The following is a 21,554-nucleotide window of genomic DNA, read 5'->3' as shown; positions in this document are numbered from 1 at the left end:
AAATACTATAAGCATGGAGAGGGGTTGACGGAACATGGGAATATGCCGACCCGAGATAGAGGTCTGGTTGGAAAAGTACATCCATGTTAAAAGCACTCAAGTTTTCAGCGTTCATCACTGATTAGATGTTGCACTTTAAAGGAACTGAACCGTATCGTCAGTAATAGCAATTTGCTAGTAACAGGCAACCAAAACGACCCAATTAAACTGCGTGTTGAGCTAATCGGTGTGTTGGATGACTATGCCTGAATTCAATGTGAACTTCACGGAAGATTACAATTGACGGATTTACTATTTTTGATGATATCGTTCTTATGACGGAATGAGTGCTGACGTGCTCCCTGTGCCCTGCGTGGCTTGGTGATCAGGTCTTGTAATGAGTGCTGACGTGCTCCCTATGCCCTGCGTGGCTTGGTGATCAGGTCTTGTAATGAGTGCTGACGTGCTCCCTATGCCCTGCGTGGCTTGGTGATCAGGTCTTGTAATGAGTGCTGACGTGCTCCCTGTGCCCTGCGTGGCTTGGTGATCAGGTCTTGTAATGAGTGCTGCCGTGCTCCCTATGCCCTGCGTGGCTTGGTGATCAGGTCTTGTAATGAGTGCTGCCGTGTTCCCTATGCCCTGCGTGGCTTGGTGATCAGGTCTTGTAATGAGTGCTGACGTGCTCCCTATGCCCTGCGTGGCTTGGTGATCAGGTCTTGTAATGAGTGCTGACGTGCTCCCTATGCCCTGCGTGGCTTGGTGATCAGGTCTTGAGGCATAAGCTCGCCTTCGTTGGCAGGATTACCACTCACGCCATCACTTCAGTTAAAAATAATGCCACACGTGGATTATGCTGACATCGTTAATAACGGGCAGCTAGCATATCAATTTGGCGACCGTTAGCAAGACTGCCTTTGGCGGCTGGCCTGGGATAACGGCAAACCTCGCATTAGCAGATTTCCCGTATCGCATAAAAATGTCCTTATGGTAATGAACGAAATGCTGATTTGTAGGAGTTGTTTAATACAGGGAGGGCAGAATTGCTTTTAGGACATGTTCATGTTTACAGCACTAGTGGCAGGCTTTTCCCGACTTCTCTAACGGTTTCTATAACTTTTCTGGGTTTATCCGACTCAAGTTCGACATTGTCCGACTTTTCTCTGAAAGGTCGGATTTCTAGAAAACCTGTGAAAATTGCGAGGAGTTCCCAAAATAGAGCATCAGAGATCAAAGGCCTATGTTGAATGCGGTTAATGAGATGACCTAATTGAGTTAGCTAATTAGTATTCACACTACTAGTGTAGAGAACCTTAATCTTAAACATATGTGGTTTGGGGATTGTTCAAAAACACAAATTGCAACGGACACCAGTATTCGTCTATTTCAGGGTTAAACTCATTTTCGTCTTAATAGGTAATCGACCCAAGAACTAAGCAAATCTGGGCTAGCCAGATTTTCCACTTGATTTAGCCATCCATTGAACACAGTATGTGAGCATCTCGTCTCAATACAAAATAACCTTAGGGTATTGAAAACACCTCAAACCATTATCGACACAACTCGCTACTTCAACTAATGCACAATAACGAGGCACGCTTTGCCTGGTTAAACCAAGAGCGCCTTCAATGTTTCTCTAATTAAGCAGCCTTTTGGAATCATTCTTTTCGAAGAGTGTAATTAAGAGAAGATGGAGTACTTTGTTACGCCCTGTGGTCTGTTTCGTTATCATGGCCATCCTTTTGTGGTAATGGCTGTGGATCTGCTAGTCTTGCGCCTCAAACTGTTTGATTAAATCTTTTGATGACTCTGGACAGAATCTGTTGTGCAATTTGCTTAAAATGAACGACCATGATGGCCAAGAGCAGTCACCAATGTGACGATGGAGCGTATCATCGCGAATCTGTGAATGCACGCTCGTCATGTAGTTTAAGCAAGTCTGCATTGGTAACGGTTACGACGAGGCTTGAAGAGTTGGCTTTCTCACCTGCAGTAGTGAGAAGGGCCTTGCCAAGAAAGATGTTCATTTAAATTGGTGATCGCTCGGTCTGCAGTATGCAGTCTCCTTTAAAATACTGAATCATATTTTAGGATAATGTTTTCAAGACCTCAAAATTGGCTGGCATGTATTCAGGTTTAAGTAAGTTTCTCATCGCAGGTAGCGGAATATGTATTATCTCTCTGCTGCACTGCACTCAAGTAAGCTTCTGTGCGTGTGTTGACAAAATGCATAATAAAACGTGCATTGCCTATCACTTCACTAGGCATTCATGGCATGTCTGTCTACTCCAGGACAGTGATGATTTCAACACGAATAGTGTTGTCAAACCTACGTGGAACATGGAAACAATGTACGGTCAACCTCCCTGATATCCTACACACTCCCACAAAAAAGCCACCGGATCTCAGTGGAAAAAACTCGAGTTATTGAAATTCTGACTAAATGCCTACATGAGCTGTCTATTACATCTAGCCTGAGGCAAATGAAATGTTAGCAAAAACCTTGTTAAACGCTGATGACGGAGTATCTGGTAAAGGAGGAATCCGTAAAAACAGATTAGTCTCTTTTTGAGTGAATTGCTCGTTGAGAATTTCCGGCAAAACACCAAGAGCCGCATGTCGGTAATCATTTTGCAGCAATCACCACGATTTACGGCATCAATGGCGGCGATTTGGTGATCCTCTTTAGTAAATTGCTTTATCCACTGGGGAGGAGTCTGATGAATGAATTGATACTACTCTCATGACTGGAGGTCTTCATCAAAGACAATTTAGCGGCAAGATATGTTGGAAGAAGTGATCACACAGCTTCTCTTATAGGTACAAGAGCAACAGTTTGATGAATGTGATGAATATCATTCATCGTGACCAGCAAATTGGCGAAATGAAAAATGCAACATGTTTGGGAAACTTTATTATACATTGGGATGAAAACGCACTCAGTTATTTTGCATACTGATATAATCAAAGAAATCCGCATTAGTAATACACGGACCTGGCCCCTCTTTCTATGAGTGCATGCCGTTCACTTCAAGGCCTTTGCTGGGTCAAAACAGTGTCCAGCAAAACGCGAGACGTGTCTGGTACCAATGAAAATGTTGGACAAGATCGAGAACTTGCACTTGTAAACACAATCCAAAAACTAAGCTGTCTGCCAAGGTAACATGAGGTTATTTTTCTCCCAGGAGAACAGCCTTCATCGATTTCCTTTCAAGCTTAAAGGAACTCAAGATATCGTTGACATCGCCGATACGTCATCTCAACATGAAAGTCATTCTGTGCAGGGTCGTTTAGCTGACTTGTCCCTCTTGGCGAAATCTCTAACATTATTGAATCGTCCTTCCAACTGCACACCTGTCAAAGACCAGCTCGTCCGGTCCTGGGGGTGACTTTGTCGTTTAGCTCAGTGCGAGGTGAGCTGGCATTTTTGCTACACACCTTTCCACGACCTGCGGCTAGAGCTTGAACTCACAATGCCAATGTCAATCTTGATTGATAAGCCATTACCTTACAACGAGAAATTGCATTATTGAATGGCGAAAAATGCATTTTTTGCTGAATACACGGGCTACATATGAAGCCGCTGCAGGAGTATCCCCTCCCTGCATCGAGGAAGTAAGGGTTAATAGGAAAATGTAACCCAAGACCTGTATCGGTATTTATTGACATGAATTGAGCATAGCCCTTTGATCTTCAATGCCCCATTTTGGGAAGCCCTAGTATTTTTCACAGGTTTTCTGGAAATCCGAACTTTCAGGGAAAAGTCGGACTTTTGTCGGATAAATCAGGAAAAGTAAGAGAAGCCGTTAAGAAGTCGGAAAGAGCCTCCTACTAGTGGTAACAACATCAAACTGACAGAACTGAACAGTTGTTTTAACTGTTCGCAGATATGACCAACGTGTTAATCCATTACACTGCGAGACGTAATAAAATAATACAAGGTTATGTTGGGCATTAGCAACTAATAGCCGAGCTTTTATCTCTGGGTTTTGTTCGGGCGTTGAGATGATATGATGCCGCAGGCCTCCCTCGGCAAGATTACTGCAGTCTCAACCAATTAAACGATGAAAGGATTATATTCGGACTCATGATGACAGATCTTCGTCGGAGTTCGAATTAGTTGGGCTTTTTATCGATACATTTCACTAGACGTTTTAGAATTCTATCATTGCATGTTTTCTCATTCAACTTTTGATTGGCAATAGAATTCGGTTCGCTATCACACGAATATGTGTATTTTTCTGAACATTTTCAATGATCAATTTCTCCAGATTTGAAGCCATGTCCAAACGAAGGCTGATGATGACAGCTCGGGTGGCTAAATACTCAACAACGTGATGATGTTATAGGGCTAGAAGTCCTGTTAAGTTCATTTTAAGCGGTTTTCATGTTATTCCGTTGCAATTACTGTTGCACATCAAAGGAACTAATATCATAGCATTCCACGAAATTCATCCGATTGAAATCAGAGCTGGTTTTTCATTCCGATAAGTGGCTGTCATCTGATCTCAAATATCTTTGCATGAAATACTCATTTGAAGGGCAGGACTCAGCAGTGTATGTTTAGTATAAAAATTACTACTTTCATGGAGCACTTCAAATTTCTCCCTTGTCATGTTGTCGCACATGTCAGCGATTGAGACACAAATAGATGCTTGCATCAAACATGGCAACTTCTTTTACAAGAAGTAGTGCTGTGCTCTTTATATTGTAGGAGAATCCCCACAGCCCTTGACTTCCATCTCGATCAAGTCTGACCTCGGCCAGCAGCGCCGTACTACAACGGCAAGACACAGCAGGTCCGCCAACCAAGGGGCCGGCCAGCCTCCTAATCGACCCTGCCCACCACAGCCATCAGGCCAACCAGCCAGCCAGCTCGCTCAGCCAGCAGGTCCGCCAACCAAGGGGCCGGCCAGCCTCCTAATCGACAAACCAATATTCAATATATTGCATCACTCTTCTCCCTAAAATGGACATTTCTCTGACCGCCAACAGTATGACCTAGATATCGATTGGGACTCAACGGTTTCAAAAGAAATATAAAAACGATAAGCCCTGTGTCCGGTTACTGTTTCCCGTATGTATCACGGTATGTCCTGGTTATGGAGGAGATCGTGTGTAATGTGACGCTTTTCTGATATTGGGAAAGATGAGATTGGGATTGCCCTCAACCTATACGACCCACAGCTTTGACAACGAAACATTGTCCCGTATACAAAGACATGTCCGCTCCTTGGTATAGTACTGTTATGTATAGGCGTTTGTGAAACAGGCAGCCATGATGAGAGGGGCTTTTCTGATATTGGGAAAAGGAGACTCGGCCTGTGCTCAGCTCATACAACCCACTATCTTTGGGTAGGGAACATGGCGCACCATGTGAAATAACCAAGAAGGGTTAAATGGAACACATTTACTCCTTACCTTTTCCCTGGTCCAATCTACTTTATTATAACATAATCAAGTAATCATTAACCAATTACTCGTGAAGAAGTGTCCAGCTGAGCAAACCTAGTGTAGTGGCAATCACGGCCCATCACTCACGGGAAAGCTAAGACCAAACTCAGCAAGTCTATACTTGAAACAATCAAGTGTCTTTGTCTAATGTTGTACGAACCCGAGACGTGACTTTCATTCTCTCTGAGAGACGTTCAGGTACAGGTACGTTGTTCATCGCTCCTTTCCCTTCTGCCAGGACAAACCCATGCCGCTGTTGGCCTGATTATCATGGACTGTGTACTGACAGCTTCCATGTTGAAGCGAAAGTAAGCCAAATTTGCATAGTTAAGAAATGGTTGAGAGTCAACTCTCTTTGACTAAGTTTCCTCCCCCTTAAAGAAAGATAAGTTCTTACCCGTATCAGCTCAGCGAATCGGAATGTACTACGTCTCCTCCCCCTTAAAGAAAGTTAAGTTCTTACCCGTATCAGCTCAGCGAATCGGAATGTACTACGTCTCCTCCCCTTAAAGAAAGTTAAGTTCTTACCCGTATCAGCTCAGCGAATCGGAATGTACTACGTCTCCTCGCCCTTAAAGAAAGTTAAGTTCTTACCCGTATCCGCTCAGCGAATCGGAATGTACTACGTCTCCTCCCCTTAAAGAAAGTTAAGTTCTTACCCGTATCAGCTCAGCGAATCGGAATGTACTACGTCTCCTCCCCTGAAAGAAAGTTAAGTTCTTACCCGTATCAGCTCAGCGAATCGGAATGTACTACGTCTCCTCCCCTGAAAGAAAGTTAAGTTCTTACCCGTATCAGCTCAGCGAATCGGAATGTACTGACAGGATATATAGGCTTGGTGTCGCAGTGTACCAATCTGCAGTCATTTTTACTCATCGTTTTGGAAACAATACGCACTTAGTCCTAATTGGTAGTGTATGGTCGTATAAAGTAACGATAATCTTTATGTGTACATGCATAAAAAGCTTTGCTGTCCTGTGGGGTAGATAAGATGATCAAGATTGTCATCAGTGTTAAGCTTACTTTATATAAAAGTGCCAAGAAACCGTATGACCAGCTTTATAGGAAAGGTCAACGCTTGCCCTTAGCTGGACCAATATTTTTTCACGGATAAGTAACCGCTGACATTTACTCTAAGTGTATGTGCCTAGATATCATTTTTTGATCTGTAAAGAATGCTCCCTAAAGGCTTGCATACACCCAGCACGAATAGTGTTGGTGCGAAAAACAGATGGTGTTGTCATCAGGGTGTTTACCACGATGATATGTCATTCCTAGAGCAGCGTCGCCACTCAATATGGCCGCCACGGCAGCCATCTTGAATAAATATACCATGTCAACGTTCTTGTCCGTATCGTCAAGATAACAAACGTGCATAACGTGCCAGCCGCTTTGTCATTCAGTAAAAATACTGATGCCTTTTCTCTGTATATTCATTGACGTCTGGCCTCTAGACGTCTTATATTCCATGTGTCAGTTAGCATGGTTAGTGAACTTGTACTTAAAGTGTGATGCATCATGGGACCTAGGTTGATCATATGATGGCAGTCAGCCTCAGCGGTGTCCACTCTGGCTCTTAGATAATGCTGCTAATGGATGATGTTCAGGGTAACATCAACACTATTAGATCCGTATCAGGTAGCGCTTTAACCCACCAATAAAGATGTGATGCCCCAAGATGCTGATTATCAAGTGGGTAGCATTATCAAACCATGCAGCATCAATTTCTGGATGAAGCAGATCGATTTAGGAGACATATCTTCGCTTGTCCCCATTATTTCCGACTAACTCCTGAACTATCATGCGCCATATCCCCTGCCAATACAACACACCCATATCTATTCGCAATCAATCCCGCCCCAATGATCCAACATGATTCCTTCCATTCCCGCATGTCTTTTTAACTAGCTTCTTAATCTGATCCAATCCCCTTTACTCTTTTAAGATTCTTGTGAGACAGACGATTCGATTTGATTGGCGCTCCTTGTGCAAACTGGTTGATAAGATCACAATCTCTTCACTTTGTTCTCTCACAACATTTGACTTTCCTTTCAAGTCACGTCAGTCATAATACATTTATAATGCACGTTGATAAGGGACCGTGAATTGTTCATTTTTCACACTTTCGAGTTACTTAAATTTAATTTTGTAACAATCCGAATAAGTATGTCTTCTTTCTTTTTCTCTCAAATGATACACTTAAATACTAGCAAGAATTAATAAAGACGAAATCCTGATGCTAGTTTCTACAACTCAATAATTTTCAAAGACAAACTATTCAATCCAGCCAACCGATCAAGTCGAAAATACCAATATAGCTTCGCTATCAGCCAAACATACGATTGCCATCTACGATTTTATCCTGATGCTGCAGCATTAATTTGTCACCCAAGAACCAGCCTTTAAGATCGCTCCCAATAATCTGGCATCAGATGACGTCATCTGCCATCGTTTAAACATCACAGTCAACATTCATCCTGCTCATATTTCAGTTTCTTTACTGGTTTCATTACGAAGCGCCGCTGGCGAGTCCGAGTATCTTTTTATAACCAGACCGTACACGTCCAATTAATCCGGCAGTGAATTCTTCTTTTTATCCACTCATGATGCATGAGTGGATAAAAAGAAGAATTCCTGAAACATATTGATGATTCCTTGCAAGATGGTCGCCTTGACTGACTGGTATAGAACATAACGAAATCAAGATTGAACTTATACATGTAAAGATGGAATGCTGGAATCTCGGCGGCGATATTAATGAGATTGTCACAATGTGGAGAAACACGGGCAATCTTAGAATCATGCAGCTACATGTATAGCCTCAGATTTCTTCATTTTTAAATCACTACAAAAACGAACCCACTTTTCATGACGTGGTTCACAGCACAACTTCTCTTTCTTGTTTTTAATTCATTACAAAAATGGTCCAACTTTCCCTCGTAACTACTTGCTCATTAAGATTATGCTTCAATATCTGAATGTTCAAGATTTCTTTCAGCTCGTGTTCAAGGTTCAAAGAATTTCAAGTAATTATTTCTTTCCACAAACATGAAATTCTACATACCCAAGTGTCAAACTGTTCCGCTGGCCTTTCTGGATCTGACAGTTTCGTCATAAAGTTGTATTCAACATCGAATTCGTTTTGCTGGCACTAACACTTGCGGGTGATAAAAACTACAAGAACTCTCACTAATAGGAGTAGTACCTAACACTGGTGGGGAAAACAGGACTCACTCAGTGAAAGATTTCAGCGAGGATGGATGGGGCTTTAATTGGAAAACAGACTGAGGCAAGGCCTATTCCTGTTCGATAAGCTCCTAAGAGACCCCACCTACATGCCTTCTCCAATGTCGTCTAAAGGTGAATGGTCGTCATAAATGGGAATTCAATCGTTTCCCAATATGTTTTTGTTCAAATATTTGAAGAATGAAATTGCTTCGACTTCAAGTGCATTTAATGCTAAAGAAATCAGAGTATGAAAGTGGATACGCACCATCCTTCTCCGTTAATGCAGCTTCGTCATCCAATACAACAGGTTAAAAAATACCCTCTTCGGGAAAACCTGCAGACACCTTCATAGTGTATTGTAGGCTTCTGTAGAGAAGGTGTTCAGTTGTCTTCATCAACATTGATGGATGGGTGGTTGCTGGCCTATCAGATGACCAATACTACACATACCTTGCGAGACAGAAGTTGTCACTATCCAGAGACGGACAGAATATCTTTCCTTTACCGTTAATTTGATCCGATTAGACTAGAATGGGCACTTCGTCCATAGGAAGACATGTTCACTTCAGTCCGAATAGGGGATAATGACTTCTGCAAACAGCATTCTTGATATAATTTGTGCCATCTAATTACCAGCCTGATTGGACTATTAAGATAGGGGAGCAAATACAACTAAGAGGGGTCAATAGGACGTATGATACAAAGATCATAGTGCGTTTCATTTTGTTCCTGTCTCTATTTACCATACCACTCTCAGCAATATCACGAATAATTTGTATCCCAGATACTAGGGGGAGTTCGCTGAAGGGTCTGACAACAGTTTATGACATTCAACTGGACGTGTTATTGACGGAATGTCACACAATGAAATGTGTTTATTAGGTGTCTGTAGCATTTGTGTATGGATCATTCTGAGGCTGAGGCTGTGATATCTCATGAACCCACCTGCCTATGCTGCAGGGGTAACTCACCACCAACTACAACATCTCCGATAATTAAATTTTGACCGTCTGCTGCAACCTTTGACTGAAGTGACACTCTTCCGCAAGATGTTAAAGCTGAGGCTTTTACAGTAGAAGATGCAACACCTTTGACCTGACTCGCTGTTGGGTGTGGAGAGATTACAAGATGTGCCCTATGGGTGATATCATCATATTGGAATGATGAAGTCAAACAGACAGCAGTCCATGGATGATCTGAGACCACGTTTTTCTTCTCTTTTTCGTCTTTGCCTGACATTTTCAATCAAATAGGCCTTTTAGCTCAAGCGGCGAGTGACTTTTGCATCACAAAACAATACGATGTACTTGTAGCCCTTCTTTCCTTTCCTTGTTTCCTTTCCTGACATTTGAGTCTATTGGGCATTTTGGCTCGTGTCATCATGCACAGCGTCTTTAACCCACTTACCTAAGATGACCACAAGTTCTAAGAAACCGGTCGTTAATTAGCCTGCTAGCTACCCTGGCTATTCTGAAGCAATACCAGTGTTACACCTGCCGGTCACTTCGGTCAATGAGAGAGGGGAAGCATCAAAGAATATGCATCGCTGGGTATCGTAGAAAGTTGGTAGTGATCCAGATGTGGCCGCCATCTTAAATTTCATTTTCGGTCATCAATCAGCAATCTGCCACTTCTCCTCAATCAGGCTGATCTCCCCGATTCCCAACGCTTGCGTTCTGTATACGTAGTGAGTTTTCTTTTTTGTTCTGATGAGAATTCATTCAGATGTAAAAACGCGGCGCCGTAAACCTGACCAACTGGCGCCGTAAACCTGGCCATTCGGATGATCTTTTGTGACTTGTCCGTGACTAGCCTGCCTCCTGTTATGACGATGCCATTATTTGGTGTATAATTGCCTTGTTTTATTCCATCAGTGCCGTAATTCCACTACAATGGATGAATCATGAGATACAACTCGCAGATATATTGTATGATTGATGAGGAGGGACCAAACCTTCATTGCATGCATTTATGTAACGTACTGCCGCAAGAAGGAGTAGATTGGTAACAGTCACTTCATACATGAATTTATGACGGTACAGCCTCTTTAGCCTCACCAATGGGAAGCGTTTCCGATGAAGTTGTTACTATGAACAGGCGATTTCCTAGCCAGTTGTATCATTTGTTAGTCAATGTGCATTATAACTACAAAGTTGAGACTATCTGTCAAGAAGATTTAACTTCTGTTAAGGACAACCTCTCTATTAAGGACAACCTCTCTAACCCACAGTAGGACGCGACTTCTTTCTAACAAATGCCTGAGTGGTTGGTGTATTGTCAATCTCACCACGTGTCAAGTATGGGGATCCACCATTGTCATTCACGGCCTGTCATGATCAAGCTACCTAACTTGACATGACCCTTACCTAATCGGATTTACTGAAATGTACCCCAGTCATGACCAAGATCTGTGTATATCTGACTATTTGGATACTAGTAAGAAGTGGTCTTGGTATTTGCGAACACTTATCCAGTGAACCACTTGGACTGTCAATGAATAGAAATGAGCGGGGAAATGGTGCTCTATCGCCACATCGACAACCTCGGAAGTTAGAGGAACGAACAACATGCATATGACCTGTGTTTTAGACAGACAATGCTGTAATTGGTCGCATGAAATCTTGGGATGTTCTGACGCGTATGAGACTGATGATATGTTCCTTCTTTCCTTCGACACCACAAATTCACCTGCCAAGAACATATCTTGCCCTTTCCGTTATGTCGAGTTCACTGCCACTGTGAGTTATACTCAAAACCCTTTTAGAAAAATCAGAGTAGTGCAACTGTGTCACGCACCAAAGATCTAAAATATTACTGTTCATCAGTGAGCCATCATGTTAACTTACTAATTCTGTTTCGTCTAATGAGGCAAAACCACAACGACAGTTGAATATCAGTGAGTTGATAGCTTTCCAATAACAATGGACATCGGTGACAGAAGACTTCCATCTTCCGCCCACTTTAACTCAGGTTTCCATTTAAGTGGTTTCTATATTTTTAAATTAATCGTTTTTGGTGGCTGGTTTGAGATGGTTGCATCGCTTAGTGTAGTTACAACTTACTTGAAGTCAAGGTTACACTCCCGTGAGCGAATTAAGTTAAAGTAGTTTTCATCTGTTGATGCAACTAAAAAAATAGTCTGCCTATAACATTCATATACTAAAAGTAGTACACTTCTCAAAGTCTTACTGAGATCAAGCTCTTTACCAAGTCATTCAGAGTGATGCATTGTCGACTGCAAATGCATGTGTCGTTTATCGTTAAAGCAGCAGCTCTTCAGTGAGACGAAACCTTAAAATGCTTGCAATGACACGCACAGTCATGTTATCATTCGGTGAAGGAAAATCAAATCAGACCTTCCAATTCACGAGAGCAATAAATAATAGCATATTTACTCCAAATGGGCCCAGGCAGTTCTAGGTGTGGATTAATTGCGATGAAACCAGCCTTTGATCTGTAGTTTGCCCTGGGCTCCACTAATTGTTTAACACCCTTTAATCTGGGCTGGTTAACGTCGGAGGCTGAAATGTCGTCACAAGTGTACTAACGGGCTGCCCCAAAGACATGATAGAAACACAACCGAATACAATAATTCGTTTCAAGCCCTCTAGTGAAAATCAAGTCGGCATTTTGACGGAAGTTTTGATAGAATTCTTATGACATTACAATGTAGATGAAGAGCCATCATCACAACGAACCAATCTTAGATAGAACCGCTTCCCGCATCACCCAATCACGACTCTTAAAAATCTGTGGGTTCTCCTGCTATATCCGGGCTCTGTTGCACTTGCTTTGACGACCATCCTAAACTGGTTTTCGTCTTTCTCTCTTTGTAGAGTGTCCGGGGAAGAGAAGCGAAGCGGGTCGATGGCCGGTGAGGGTCAGGACCACAAGAGGATGCTAGATAGAATAGGTAGGTGACAGCACACATTAGTTCGAGGTCGCCATGCTAGATGGCTAATCAGGGAATCAGTTAGATTTGAGTTCCATGCGCCGATTCGAACCACGCCTCAAACGCCTGGTGTACTTAATCGAATTCTTCGGATTCGGGTAATCACGACCATCAACATCATTCGTAGGTCCACCCTCTAACGTTTAGATTGCCTCACTTACGCAGTTTGTTAACTCTAGGAACGAGATGATTCTGCTAAGATTTCGGTAGAACCTCAAAATATTGTGACTGGGTGATATCCTGGTGACCTCTGAACCAGGGATCGACCAAGTCAGGGCTAATAATCGGTATTGCCTTCCAATTGTGGGATGGCTGGTGATGTCAGGTTTCTGATTGATCCAGAGAAGTCTCATGGGAAAACAATTTAACGAAAACCTTGATTTCCCCGATGTTTTGATGAATAATTCCTCATTCCAGGCAGTGGTTTGCTGAAGAGAAACGGTGATGGGGAACAAAAGCGAATGTTGGACAGCATAAGTGGTGGCCTCCTCAAGAAACGCATGCTTGACAGTATAGGTAAGCAAATCACAAATGGGGCTGTTGAAAACGAGAGAGTGTCTTGACGATATGCATTGATAACGTTAAATAACACTTTACACGTATAGGCAAGGGCCAGGCGAAGCAGATTTGGTTTCATAAAGCTGCCGATATGACTCTATCGATTAACCCGAGTGTACGAAGAATACTTTTGCTCCAAGTCAAACCAGAGCAAGTTCCTTAACTTGGAATGTTAGTTACCAGCTGGAGACTACTAACTTAATCATCTATAGCTCCTGCTTATAGTTCTCCTTTAACGCTGGCGTCTGCATACGATGCACAGTCATGACAATACAACCCCCATACAATGCACAGTCATGACAATACAACCCCCATACAATGCTAATAAGAACATACTGGCTATTTAAAGATGCTTTCCACCAATAATAAAGAACTATTTTCTGGCTTCAAAATGCGAAGACCAGGAAGGTTGACATATCAGCATGTCGTTTTATCATATTGCTGCAAAATCTAAACGTTCTTTCACTTCTGTCAACAACCTTTCTTAATGATCCACTCTATGATTTCTCATTGCAGCCGGTGATTTACTTAAGAGGTCTGGCGACGACCAGAAACGTATGCTGGACCGTGTGGGAGGTGGTTTACTCAAACGAGATGAGGAGAAACGTATGCTGGACCGTGTAGGAGGCACTTTACTCAAACGAGATGAAGAGAAACGTATGCTGGACCGTGTTGGAGGCAGTTTACTCAAACGAGATGAGGAGAAACGTATGCTGGACCGTGTAGGAGGCAGTTTACTCAAACGAGATGAGGAGAAACGTATGCTGGACCGTGTGGGAGGTGGTTTACTCAAACGAGATGAGGAGAAACGTATGCTGGACCGTGTAGGAGGCACTTTACTCAAACGAGATGAGGAGAAACGTATGCTGGACCGTGTGGGAGGCAATTTACTCAAACGAGATGAGGAGAAACGTATGCTGGACCGTGTGGGAGGCAATTTACTCAAACGAGATGAGGAGAAACGTATGCTGGACCGTGTGGGAGGCAGTTTACTCAAACGAGATGAGGAGAAACGTATGCTGGACCGTGTGGGAGGCAGATTACTCAAACGAGATGAGGAGAAACGTATGCTGGACCGTGTGGGAGGCAGATTACTCAAACGAGATGAGGAGAAACGTATGCTGGACCGTGTGGGAGGCAGTTTACTCAAGCGAGATGAGGAGAAACGTATGCTGGACCGTGTGGGTGGCAGATTACTGAAAAAAAGATGGTTAGATCACGTCAGTGGGAGTCTTCTCAAAAAACGAATGCTCGACCGGATCGGATCAGGCCTCCTCAAAAAGAGGCTGATGGACCCAATTGAAGAGGGTCTACTAAAGAAAAAGGATGCTGCTAGCAATGATGGGGAACGCCGATACATTGACTCGCTGTCCGATGATTTGCTGCGCAGACAGGAACTGAACGAAATCATCAAGACACGACACATTGATCCAATCAACGCCAACCTTCTCCGCCGCCATCTTGACTCCATTGACAACGATCTGCTCCGCCGCCGATACGTTGATACCCTGGGGAGTGATCTCCTGCGCAGAGAGGAAGCAAAGGACGAGGAATCGGCCGATGAAAAAGAAGAATAAACAACGAATGTCACTGTTTGGAATTCCTCTTGTGCCTGATTTGGTAAAATCAAAAAGTTTTCGATTGGATATTTAGTTTAACAAGCCGTCAATAGGTGTCGCTGCGATTCGTAAATTGAGCGCAAATCGTGCTTTAAAGAGTTGCGCTCCATGTGATTAATAACATTATGTGATTTTAAACTTGAGTGATAGTTGGGTCTTCCGAAAGGCTTCGTTTTCAATTGACCTGGCAAATAACAGGCACTTCATCTTGGCTCGTGACGTCAGAAATAGAGTCCGGTCGCAGCGCAACCTAGAAGGAGACCCTAGAATCACACTTCGTTTAGCTTTGTGCCAAACGCTCATGAACAGCGGCTTTGTTTGTATTTTGTCGATGAAGGTTAAGTTTGCATCAAAAAAGACTGACACTCGGTTGAATAGACCTGAAAGAGAGAAAGGCCTCCCAGAATGTTCATCTGGAGGGGGAAGGCCATTTTGAAACACAGTCAGTTTATTTCATGGGGTCATTGGTGAATTAGCCTTCCTTAGAAATGTTGTGCTCAAAAAGCAATAGCGGCCGAAAACGAACTTTTCTTCAAGAATGACATCAGCGACGTCACTTCCATGCTATCAATAGAGTTTACATTTTTGCATTAATTGATGAAGCATCAGTTTATGATATCGGGCACGAAAGGACAACGGATAAAGAGGGATAAGTGTTGAGCACCTTCACAAGAAAATCCCCCATATTCCCTCACCGCTTCACTGCTTTACCTAACGAAACAATGGTCAGAGGATGGGCTTTGGCAAACCCCTTGAGAAAATGCCCCTTCCATGGTGATGTTGTAAGGATAACAAAAACATCAACAGTAGGAACAATATGAACAAAACTTTGTAGTGAACATTTGGAAGTGTAGGACTGACGATCTCATAATAGCGATTTTCTCTCTCCTCTTCCAGTATTTAGGAGGCAATCATGCATTCGCCATTTTCCTCATGGCAAGAATTTGAAACCCGGTATTGACCAATCATAAAACAGGTATGATACCATTGGCCAATACCTGGGTATGAGTCCAGAATTCATGCTTCCGGACAATGTCGAGCAAATGACCAACTCTTCATAAAACGCGATCTTTCTTTTCAGCGGAATTTCCGTTGCACACGTCTCATCATTATGTTTCCGAACTCGGCAGACTTTCTAAACAGAAAACAGTTGATGGCTATTATAAGACGCCATGCTCTTCACTAAACTGCTTTTAGGGTCTTACCCAGCTCATGATTTTCAATTTGCCTTTACTGCTGAACAGTTAAAAAAACTATCTCATATCAGTTTGCCCGTCGCCGCTGTCGTTTTAAATAGGTGTTCACTGGTGTGTGTATAGCCTATCGGTTTGGTAATTGGCCTTTTCACTCACTTTCCGGGGAAAAAAGAGTAAATTCGGGAGGCTATGAAGTACATGTACCTTTCTTGGCTAAGTTCAAAAGGATCTGAGGCGAGGATTTGTTTTGTGTTTAGAAAAGTCCATAGAGTTGTGAATTCTCCCGAGATCCTAATCGATCACGTGACCAGTATTAATGGTGTCCTGTCCCACTGTTGTTTCACAAATGAATGTTCGGGTGCAGAATAAAACTATAAATTTTACAAAAATAGTATTTCATTATCTCCATGAACTAGCCCTCTCGGCCTAGAGTCACATACTCATCAGTCTTCACCATTGGCGTGGTGATGCAGGCCCAGACTATTGACTCTGTAACCATACCGCAGACTTATTGATTTCGGAATTACTTCCATGGAGCCCTCAACAGTTTTTTTTCATGGAACAAACTGAGCAGAGGCAGCACACGGTGCACTGAGTGACCTCGCCCGAATCGGCTCAAAATGGGAATGAATATTCACTTTAGTAATATTAAACAGGGTAACATCACAGCAGACTCGAAGATCTTTAGTAAATCGCGCGCCACATTTACGGCATTTTGTGCGAGTATTCTTCCCGCATACATTTGTGTACATGTTCATGCAATACACGTGCACTGGAAGCCAATTTATCGCTCCTGTGGAGAATGACAAAGATGGGCAACTTTGATCCAAGGATTACCAGAGCGCTCGGTATTGACTGTGCATCCACTGTATATGCACTGACAATGTTTTTTTTTTCATCTGTAGTCCAGTACACAGGGCAGTGATTAAATAACAATTTATGTTGTTGTGTTCCGTTCGGAATCGGCCCACGCACTCAGAAACCGACACATCGCTTTATTGTCTTTCACTCAATAATAACTAAAACACATCAAAACCGCGGGAACCCGGTGTTCTGTGGTACATTGTATAATCACTTATGTTGCTGAAATACTCAACAAAGTGGAACACGTGTCCCCTGACTTGTTTCACGTAGAGAGTATAACAAAATATGCCCACGATGATAAATACGAACGATATGAGAATAAGGATGCCGAATTGCTGCGGGTCTGGCGCCACAATGACCATGGCGAATTTGAGCATGTCCATGAGCATGTTGATTGAACTCTGAACTCCATTGACTGTTCCTCGCTCTGTGTCTTTAACAGACTCCATGATCAGCTGGGTGATGGTCAGATCTGCGCTCCAGAGACCTGCAATCGAAGAGGGAGAATACATTGGCAGTTTTATTGTTCAGCATTGATCTACCTACATTGGTCCTCAAGGCTATGCTTTCATGAATAAACGCATCACAGAACTTGGTTGGACAAAGAAGAAAATGTAGATCCTGGAGATGCCGTTTCCTGCGACACCACTTGTGATGTAAAGCCGGCCAGGAGCGGTCGTTACTTAGACTGAGATCCGCAGCACCCGCCTTGTACAGGAACAATAACATGTGACTATTCGAAACAGACTCGATGAGCAGGAGTCACCAATAATAATCACAATATCTTACCAAACCGTGCCGTAATTATCCCCGCCATCAGCAGGCCAAGCGACAGAAAGTTCCTCTCCGAGAGTTGGGTGGACGTCGTGTTGACGCATGTATAATTAACGACACCTGCCGCACTGAATTTAGCACCATCCGAAAAACCTACGGCATTTAAACCTGTCCTCTTTGCAGGTGTCTCATTTAGCACCACTGGTCCCATGGCATGTGGTGTGAACTCGTACATGTCTGTGTGGTCGTTTGAAAGGTATCGCAACCCGTTTGACTGTGGCGGTGAAATGTGGAATAAAGTTGTGTTGCGATAGTCTGTGCAATTGATTGTCAGTGATGTCGGTGTCTTCATGAGGTTGAGGGGATCAAATGCACTACCCGGCGCCCAAATTGAACCCACGCAGAGTGACAGGCAAGACACCTCGAGGACGAGGGAAATTAGCCCTGTCCGCACTAGTCCCACCTGTCCCCGGAGGAACTGGAAGTTGAACGTCCCCAGGATCCCGGCGATCGCCCCCAGAGCCATCATGATGCCCAGGACTGACTCGGTCATTCCTTGCGAGTAGGCGTAACCTGGAACGAAAGAAGTGTAATTCGTTGTCAATGTGACTGAAGTTGTTGTGTCCTTTATTTGCATTGTAAGCTGTCTCGTCTGCTGGAGACCGGCAAACGAACTGACGACACCACTGCTTCAACTCCGATTTTAAGAAATTACCTCATTGGGCACCTCGAAGAAACCTCCGGGAATCCTTGTCTGCTGCAATACTACTGTTACTGTAACCTCGAACAGGAGCCGTACAATATGTCAACTGTCGAAGGTTTTGTTGCTGTGGGCTGCCTCAAGTCTCAGCGATGGTGATAATCATAGTTGTGACTTTGGAAGTTACTAAAAGATCATCATGCACAACCACATAGATACGTTCCAACTGACCTGTCGTGATGTTGTCGAATCCCAACACGGTCATATAGAGACAGGACAGAGCCACCCCTGCGAACCTCACACTCTGGCCCATGTAGCACCTCCAACCTTTGTACAGCGTGATAAAGGAACCAAAGATCTTGGCACAGATATCTGGACACGTCTTGTCCCGCTTGGGATAGACATCAGTCACTCCGTCTGATGACACGGATGTGCGGTCGCTGTCTTCCTTGGCCCTTCCATCTGAATCACAATTGTGAGCCATGTTAGTTGAGAGTAGAACTAGTCTGTCACATTTTACTTGAGACGACAAGACTCTTCCGGTCATCGGGTCATCACATCTGCGGCAAACTTTAATCTTTAACGGAATCACTGCCATCGCAACAGATCATACAAAAAATATTTGTGTATTCTGAATTCTCTAGAGTCCCAAACCATCCAACTTGAATGGCTTGGTAATGGAGGAAAGAAGGGAACTGGACACCAGATCCCGTGGTCGTGATCTTGTGATGTCCATCGTACAGACTTGACCACATAATTTAAGGATGCGACACTTTCTAACTACAAAGTTACATGAAAGCTTTCTTTAGTGGATGACCAACCTTTGGGTTTCTCCTTCTTGATCGCCAATGCAGGTACGGATTGATAAACCTTCCACAAGAGGTAATACTCAATAAAGAATGATATGAAGTTCCATGCTGCTATGAAGACCGCGCCGATGAATAAGGACCCGTATGTCATGATCTGACCCACCCCGACTGGCGCCAGGATATTCGTGGTCAGGTCGATGCGACGGAGGAAGGCCGTCATTTCTGGAAAGAACAGGTACGTATTACCTACACTGCTTTGGCGTATATGGGTTGTGTGAGTGAATCAACGCGAGATACCGATTGTTCCATGTATCATCTCAACCGACAAGGTTCTGAAATCGTCTTCTAAAGTCTTCAGACAGTGCAAAAAGTCACAACCAGCCAACCAGCCTAATCATGAAAGACTGCGGTGGTTAGGACATATCTGTAAAATCGGCTAGGAGCCGTACCGTGACACCACACCGCACCTACATGAAAAGTATGAGGATCCGCAATTTTAATCAAAACAGTAGGACGACGCCTGACCCAGTTGTTCAATTTTTATCGCATTAGACACGACAGGACATTGAAAAGTCCTATACTTGTGAGGGTCTTGGTGTCCCTGCCGCATATCTCCACCACCCAGTCCCTCTCAATGGCAATAGTGTTCCCGGTGCTCGCGAGGAAGGCCACATCGCTGAAGAAGATGACCAAGGCCTGGCAGAGCGTGTTGAGCCATCCATCCCAGACGGTCGTCATTGCGTCAGGGTAGACCAGCATCATACAAAGGATCACCGCGCAGATTATGATGCTCAGATTTTGGATGACTAGGGTCGTCCTGGCTACTGAAAGAAGGGTTGTAATACTGTCTTATTTGTGTCTCAAAAACATGTCAAAATCACGTATATAGGCCTACCAATGACATGCATGGATGACCGCCTCTTACCTTGTAACCGTGGGTTCCTGTCCACCCAGTCCCCTATCAGAGCCCCGAATAAGAGTACGGATCCCCCGGACGAGAAGCCATAGATGGCTGTTAGCTGAAGGGAGTCGCCGGTTAGGTTGACCAGGAAGAGTCCGACGGCGAACTGCCACATCCGATCTCCCTGAAACAGAGAGGTAATGTCTTTGATGGGATCGGGTCGGAGCTATGATATACCCGAGAATCGTGGGGAAAGTATTTGTGGCACATCAGTGCGGCAGCCGAGTACCATTCACAAAGGCCTCTTGCTATAGCATAGCTTGTGGCTTTTGCGACAGCCAAAGAGACGGTGCTGCTGGTGTAATACTGTATACGTATGTGTGCATAAGTCCTTGGGTTCCCTAAAAGACTTACCCAGGCGGAGAGGGTGTGACTGCAGTAGACGTAAAAGTAGATGCTGCCAAACCAGTCTGAAAATACCGAAGCAGAATGATGTCACAAGACAAAGACAGACGACGGCTAGCTGCACCGTAATGTCGCAGTACAGCTTCTGATAATGGTCGTACGCGCGTGGTGTGAACCATGCCGATCTACCCTCGTTGTGCGTACATGTACACGCTGATTTCAGACTGCAAGGAAGATCTCACCTAAACTGAATGTAACCGTAGAATTTCCTAGACATGTTCAAAGCCACCTCACAACACTTGCGGGAATCGTTATTAGTGATCAGCATTTAGTGCTGCTACATGAGATTCCAGTGACATTCCAGATGGATACTTGCTACGGATATCAAGAAAAGCATTGACACATTATTATGAACATGTCAATAAACACGGACTCCATAGGTGAGTCAGATCAATACCCGGCCAGCACATGATCATCTAAATTTACTCCATTCCCGCAGTCCGCTCTTGGACCCCAAGTCCACCATCCTGAGATCAGGTTTTTGCTTTATATCGAGAGGCGGAGTGTATTTAAAACCACTGATTACGACAGGATGCATGTCCACCTGAACAATCGAGTCCCCTCAGTAAAATATGGAACCAGAAGGCCTATAAAGTTACCTCCCAACTTTCCGCAGCATCCTCCCCGTGCTTTCGGCTCCGATCGGTCTGCGATGAGCGGGGTCGTCTCAACAGGATCGCCGGCGTGATCATCAGAACGCATTGCTAACGTGTTCATTCCCTTTGAAACTACCACGGGTCTTGACGTTTTCCTGGGTATGAAACAAGGAAACAGTGTATTGCCAGATGTCGCCGGATATAAGTGTATTTCCCGCCCGCCCGACTATGTCTCTGTGGGCTTCTGGTTATCTGTGGGTAAGTGGATTGGAGGAGGGGAGGGGTAAGGGATTGATTGTAGGCCTATACCTGCTAGCAAGATGAATGCAGTGAGACGGCTCAGTTCGTCACCATTGGAAATAGTGTAGAGTGGTTGTGAATCAAGTCGTATCATGTGAGGTGCAATCAAAGTCTTTCTTCACACTGTGTCATGTATATTGTCTTGATCATATCAACATGATT

The 21,554-nt window shown here is 43.8% G+C and overlaps 2 protein-coding genes across 4 annotated transcripts in view; one reads left to right on the top strand and one right to left on the bottom strand.

Moving 5' to 3' along the window:
- Nucleotides 1–15,883, top strand: part of LOC135494631 (trichohyalin-like) — a 60,411-nt gene extending 44,528 nt beyond the window's left edge. For both annotated transcript variants that reach the window (XM_064782774.1, XM_064782775.1), the window contains 3 exons: nucleotides 12,495–12,571; nucleotides 13,028–13,126; nucleotides 13,685–15,883. In XM_064782774.1, coding sequence (XP_064638844.1) covers nucleotides 12,495–12,571; nucleotides 13,028–13,126; nucleotides 13,685–14,745 — 1,237 coding nt within the window. In that variant the 3' untranslated portion in view covers nucleotides 14,746–15,883. The remainder of the gene's footprint in view (nucleotides 1–12,494; nucleotides 12,572–13,027; nucleotides 13,127–13,684) is intronic.
- Nucleotides 15,884–16,296: 413 nt separating this feature from the next.
- On the bottom strand, nucleotides 16,297–21,503 carry LOC135494630 (solute carrier family 40 protein member 1-like). Of its 2 annotated transcripts, none has more exons than XM_064782772.1 (9): nucleotides 21,402–21,503; nucleotides 21,096–21,247; nucleotides 20,446–20,501; nucleotides 20,056–20,215; nucleotides 19,712–19,954; nucleotides 19,143–19,352; nucleotides 18,553–18,783; nucleotides 17,637–18,194; nucleotides 16,297–17,334 (listed from the first exon to the last, which is right to left on the bottom strand). In XM_064782772.1, the coding sequence occupies exons 2-9, from the start codon at nucleotides 21,211–21,213 to the stop codon at nucleotides 17,003–17,005; spliced, it is 1,908 nt and encodes a 635-aa protein (XP_064638842.1). In that variant the 5' UTR covers nucleotides 21,214–21,247; nucleotides 21,402–21,503; the 3' UTR covers nucleotides 16,297–17,002. The 2 variants fall into 2 exon arrangements, with proteins under 2 accessions (XP_064638842.1, XP_064638843.1); XM_064782773.1 differs by having other exon boundaries at nucleotides 19,712–19,951.
- Between the last annotated feature and the right edge of the window lie 51 nt (nucleotides 21,504–21,554).

The sequence above is a fragment of the Lineus longissimus genome, chromosome 10 (assembly GCF_910592395.1).
Source record: "Lineus longissimus chromosome 10, tnLinLong1.2, whole genome shotgun sequence".
Classification (NCBI taxonomy): Eukaryota; Metazoa; Nemertea; class Pilidiophora; order Heteronemertea; family Lineidae; genus Lineus; species Lineus longissimus.
This window is presented reverse-complemented; position numbering and strand designations above follow the sequence as displayed.